Source organism: Musa acuminata, chromosome BXJ1-11 (genome assembly GCF_036884655.1).
Source record: "Musa acuminata AAA Group cultivar baxijiao chromosome BXJ1-11, Cavendish_Baxijiao_AAA, whole genome shotgun sequence".
Classification (NCBI taxonomy): domain Eukaryota; kingdom Viridiplantae; phylum Streptophyta; class Magnoliopsida; order Zingiberales; family Musaceae; genus Musa; species Musa acuminata.
The window spans coordinates 3347209-3353137 of NC_088337.1; the positions used below are offsets into that span (position 1 = coordinate 3347209).

A 5929-nucleotide genomic window follows, 5' to 3' on the forward strand; every position below is an offset into this window, starting at 1 on the left:
GGACAATCAAGGTACCACCAGAATGCTTAATTCCATTGGAATTCTGCCACTTGTACCATCCAAATAAATATTCACAATAAATGAAAGATTTCGACTGCTAATATATCGATAAACATTTCTTCAGCGGATCATCGAAATGGAGTCGTCCTGTGTAGATTTTTTATTCCCACTCCCATCTTTCTTTCTTTCGCTGAAACTACTTGGAAAGTGATGATGGAGCCATGTCGGCTTGTCCCAAAGCGTGGATGATTTTTTTTTGTTCTTTTGAAAAGTAAAGAAGATTATATTAGATCAGCTAAAAATCGGAAGAGGTCAAAGTCGTCCGACGAAGACGAGAAAAAAATAAAAAATAGCATGGTCATGAGCTACGAGATCGAGAAAGCGATCAAAATATTTAAACCGGACAACTTGAAGGAAACCGACGACCGGGATAATGGTATGGAGACCCACGAGTCTCGCTGTTAGGGTTGAAGAAGTTGATAAGCCGGACAGGACACCAAGGTGATGTCAGGTTAAAGCGTTCAGCATGCAGTCCCGTGAGCACCGCATCCAATCCGATGAAATGATGACTTCGGCAAAAACATCCATCCAATTTTTCTCCGAACAATTGCGCACGTTGTTGCTATCCCACTCGCCGTTCGGCTTTCGTCTCCCTCGCTGCGTTCCAACGCATCGATTCCTTGGGATAAGATATTTAAACTGGACTGCAGTGGCCACTTCGAGCTCGATGACCAAATCGTGTCTTCGGCGTCTGGTGAGGACAGGCTGTACAAGAAGCAGGAACTGTTCCAATCACAAGCCTCCATATATAGGTGTTCTAGCGTCGATTTATTGCAAGCTTGTTTTCATTCATCCATCCCTCCCTCCCTCCTGATGTATCATCAGCCAGATGGAAATATAGGGTCTGTTTCGCTGAAACTAATTAAAAATTTAAGTGAAGATATTATTGTAATTAGAAGACTCCCTCTCATCAAAATAATCTCCTAAGAAATTTTGGAGTAATCAAAACTTTTTTATTGATCAATAATTATAATTAAAAACTATAATATATCTTACTTAATGCGATAGAATTATATAATTTATTAGGGGACACTATCATCAGATGGATCGGTCGTATCAGATAGGAGAAGCGGAGGTCGATCGGGCAGAGTCAGTGGGCAACTGAGGTGGGTGTCGAGGAAGCACGTGGATAGAAGCCCAATCTCCATCCTCTTGAAGTAATTCATCAACATTCTCAAACACAAATACCGCACGTCGACTGTCCCAGTCTCGCTTCATTCTCTAGGTAGTTTCGGCGAACGAGAAAGCAAGCTGAGCAAAAGTATTCTGCCAAGTCCAGACCAATGGGATGCAAGACGAGAAGAAGCAGCTTACGTTTTGGAGACGACTTGGTCAACAAGGCCGGCGTCTTGATAGAGACAGGACCAAGATGACCGAGCGGGAGGAATCGTTAGAGATTTTTAGCCTATATATAGTCGTCCTAACGTCGAGTTGTTTGTGACCAAATCGAGAGAGAGAGAGAGAGAGAGTAACTCAGCATGGATCCGAGACTAGAGGAAGCAGCTTATGCGGGAGACCTCACTTTGTTGCGGCGTTTGCTACAAGAAGACCGGCTCCTGCTCCACAGGCAAGCCATCGCCGCGGCTCACCTGTCGGACAGCCCCCTCCACATCGCTGCATCGCTCGGCCACTCCGACCTGGTCCGGGAGATCCTCACCGTAAACCCGGAGCTCGCGCATGGCCACAACCGCGAAGGCCTTTCCGCATTGCACCTGGCCGCTGCCCAAGGCCACTTATCCGTGGTGAACGAGCTGCTGCAGTACGCAGCCGCTGCCAATCTCTGCTTGGCGACCGACAACGATGGCTTCATGCCCGCCCACACTGCAGCCTTACAAGGCAGGCTTGATGTATTGACAGTGTTACTGGATGCGAGCCCGGAGTCCGCGCGAACTGTGACATCGCAAGGTGACTCCATCCTTCATCTTACTGTGAAATCAAACAGCTTCGAGACCGTGCAGTTCTTGCTGAACAGAGCTGGTGAAAACGATGAGCTGCTCAACTCCGGAGATGCGAAAGGCAACACCGTCCTGCACCTTGCTGTGGCCAGAAAACAGCTCCAGGTAGGTATTCCCGATCCCAATTAGAGGAAATGAATTTGTCTTCTTCTTTTCACCAGGTCTTTTTGCATCTCTGCACCTCCTGATACGAGAGCTTTCCCTCAACAAACGATAAATACTCTTTGCATTTCATTCATAAAAAATCAAATGGAAATACCGAGGAACTTCCTGTTCATAGCTCTGGTAATACGATTGAATGCAGACCGTGAAGTTGCTTCTGGGAAGACGAGGTATCGAAGTTAACGCCACAAACATGAGAGGCGACACCGTCCTTGATATGCTATTGGATTCACCCTGCCAACATGGAGATCTATTGTTGGGAGAACTGATTCGGGCGGCAGGTGGAAGAACCACCGCAGAAGAAGGGAAGACTCAGCCGAAATCGTCACCGAGCGATGCCAGAGCCTCTGCCACTGTCACGTCACACAAAAGCCGACCAAATCGTTGTCACCCCTTCCGACTCCAGGCTCGACCTTCTAAGGATGACCGCAGCCCCCGAAAAGTATGGTCTGAACTTAAAGAAAGGTACAATAACAAACCAGCAACACTAATGGTGGTGGCGACGTTGATCGCCACCATCACATTCGAAGCTGGGCTGAACCCCCCTGATGGGTTTAAGCAGAAAGATGATGGGAGTTCAAGTGAAAGGGGGGCAGTCAAGTTATTCCTACTGTTCGACATGTTCGGGTTGTTTGCATCCTTGAGCATCATTCTTTTGTTGATTTGTTGTGTGCCAAGACAGCAGAAAATTGTGACCGGAATCCTAAAGTGGATTCTATGGCTGGCGGTGTTCTCGACGGCATTAGCATTCTCGATCGCCATTGTGCGAATGTTTTCCTATCAGCTCTCCACTGTCATCCTTCTCATGAGTTGGTTCGGAATCCTCAGTCTCTTCATGGTTTGGGTGTGCTTTAGAGCGATCAGGTGCTTGTTGCGCAAAGGTGGCTGCTGGAAGAAGAAAGATGAAGAAGGAGAGAGCCAGGGAGGCCCCAGAAGGGCCGTTGCCATCCGCACGAAGATTGTGGTGGGCCTGTTGATAATAATTCTTTCAGGAGTATTTTCTTTTGTAAATTATTTAGTGTTTATTTATATAGTAAATAGGTCAATAATAGGATAATATGACCTATCATTATTCTTATATGGTTTATCCTTTATCATCTTTTAAAGTTACTTTATCTTATTTTCAGAATGTAATTTGCTTTAATCATTATTAACTTTGGTTTTGTTGTTACAGATGATTTATGAGAGTTTTGTGGAACATTATATCTCTTACATATTAATGATGTATTTATTTAAAAACACTGGATTCAGCAATAATCTAATGTATAGAATTATCAATTATTAACAACTGTGTGCCTATTCTTATGTTGCACATAATTTTATGTATCGAATCAAACACTCCACCTTATCCACTTTGATATAATCAATAATCAATCTCATCATTTTGATATTAAATTGAGGGTTCATGGGTGTTAAGATTGAGAAATAAAAGAAAAAATCAAAACTTTATAAATTCCCAGTGTCACCATCTATCAGAATAAATCGGGTCAACACTCATCATGAAGATTCCACATGAGTCCAAAAGACATGTGTACCCGCTTCATCGGCAAAATGGCAATGGCGCAATACATGATGCTATCCATGTATCAACACGTACGTACGATATCATGACGTCGTGAGAGGACGAGTGCATTAACATCATACCTAACTCACCGCCTTTTCCTGGACGTCATGCCGTGGTCGTACCCGAATACAAGCGTAAGTTTGGAATCGGAATAGTGTCTGCTACTGATGCATGGTTGAGTCGCTAATAGGACCTCATCGTTATCAAAAGTACTCATTTCGTAGCCATCAATCATCACAGTTTTAGATTTAGAATATAGGAATATTTACATAATAATAAGAAATATTTTGGGTTCAAGACATGTCACAATCGATGTCACGTCGTATTACAGTTGGGTCGGCAAGGGGAGCACCCCAACACGCTAAGTCAGAATCCGTACCAAGACATTGTTTGGCATGTCCCGTCTCGGAAGCTCGGGCGGTGTCGTCTGATGCTGTCCCGCATGTCCCGAGACAACGGTCGCACAGTACCGTCTCATCCCCCGAGGATTAGCTGCCATGCCGAACCCGTGTGCGACCGACCACCCCTATTGATTTGCTTGTCGGAGGGGCCAAAGTCGGGAATCACCTGACTATAGCCATTTTTGCAGGCAAGCGGCCACCCCCGAGCCACGAGCGTCTCAACATGGGAATCGCCATCCAGTGAACGAAGGCAAGCTGCCAACCAGCCCGGGAACGGAGAGACACTGCTCAACGTAGACGACGCCTGGACTGAGAAACGCTGATCAACACCCTGTTGCGAGGGCCCGGCCTATCTCAACGTCCAATTCAACTGGTAGAAGACTCCCGACGTCGATCGTGGACCGAGCCGTGCTAACTCACGGCATATTTGTTCACCAACATATATAATGTGGAACTCATAATTTAAGATGGTTTATTTATATGCATCATGATTTTAGTTTCTTTTTTTCTTCTCTATTTCTCTCGGATTCATAGAGTAATCATTTAATTAGCACGGATTGATGAATCCGTGGTTAAAGAGTTGCTGCAGTACGCAGACGCTGCCAATCTCTGCTTGGAGAACCGACGACGACGGCTTCATGCCCGCCCACACTGCAAGCCTTACAAGGCAGGCTTGATGTGTTGACAGTGTTGCCGGATGCGTGCCCGGAGTCCGATCGAACTGTGACATCGCAAGGTGACTCCATCCTTCATCTTGCTGTGAAATCAAACAGCTTCTAGACAGTGCAGTTCTTGCTGAACAGAACGGATGAGCTACTCAACTTTGGAGATGCGAAGGGCAACACCATCCTGCACCTTGCTGTGGCCAGAAAACACCTCTAGGTAGGTATTCCTGATCCCAATTAGAGGAAATAGATTTAAATGTCTTCTTCTTTTCACAAGGTGTTCACAAGGAAATAGATTTAGGACTATCATCGGACTCCTATATATAAATAAATTAGAGATGCATGATGTACATGAATAAAGTAATTGTACTTGTATGGAGAGAAGAAGATGAAAGGAAGAACAAGAGAGCAACATTGAATTACTCTTCCTGTCTAAAACCAAATACTAACTCATGCATTAAAGTGGCCGGAGAAGATTAAAGGTTTGTCTGCAGGAATGCAAACTTTTAGAGTATAATTATTGCATAATCTAGTTCATAATTAATCACCCATGGGATATTTATTATATAATTTAATTCATAGCTAATCTATCCATAGGACATTTTATAACTATTTAATAATTTAATTACATAATTCAATCCATCATCCTTCTTTTGCGTAACTCTGAAGAATTAAGAAATAATCATATAATAAATTACACCTCTAAAAATTGAGAAATACATAAATTCTTTATGCTTTCGATATATGCTTTTGAAATATACATAAATACCAAGTCTTCCTTGGTATTTATACAAAATTTACAAAACATCAGTTTATATTCATTTTAAATTCATGGCTTGCCAATAATATTTTCAAAATAAAAGCATAAATATAACTAGTGTCACATACAATAACATAAGACATTATAATTACCATTCATATAAATATAACTAGGGGTTCATAAATATAAATATAGTTAGAATGTAAATGTTAAAATACAAATCGTAATAATATCAATGGCTATGATAACATTATATTACTGTGATAAAACCATGAATCATGTTTAACACTTAATGTGTAGGTAACGCATATCTCCTTGTATCAAGATGCAAAAGAATCTAGTCTTTGAAATATATTCCAATA

The 5929-nt window shown here is 42.8% G+C and overlaps 1 protein-coding gene across 1 annotated transcript; it reads left to right on the top strand.

Moving 5' to 3' along the window:
• Positions 1 to 1407: 1407 nt before the first annotated feature.
• LOC135596550 (ankyrin repeat-containing protein At2g01680-like) lies at positions 1408 to 3357 on the top strand. The gene is made up of 2 exons (XM_065088603.1): positions 1408 to 2120; positions 2320 to 3357. Exons 1-2 carry the CDS (start codon positions 1539 to 1541, stop codon positions 3232 to 3234), a joined length of 1497 nt encoding a protein of 498 aa, XP_064944675.1. The 5' UTR covers positions 1408 to 1538; the 3' UTR covers positions 3235 to 3357.
• Positions 3358 to 5929: the final 2572 nt, after the last annotated feature.

Excerpts from the sequence above, each read along its gene's own strand:
- LOC135596550 (XM_065088603.1), top strand. The coding sequence starts at position 1,539 with ATGGATCCGAGACTAGAGGAAGCAGCTTATGCGGGAGACCTCACTTTG. Across the intron at positions 2,121-2,319 it reads TGGCCAGAAAACAGCTCCAG|ACCGTGAAGTTGCTTCTGGG; the intron begins GTAGGTATTCCC and ends GATTGAATGCAG.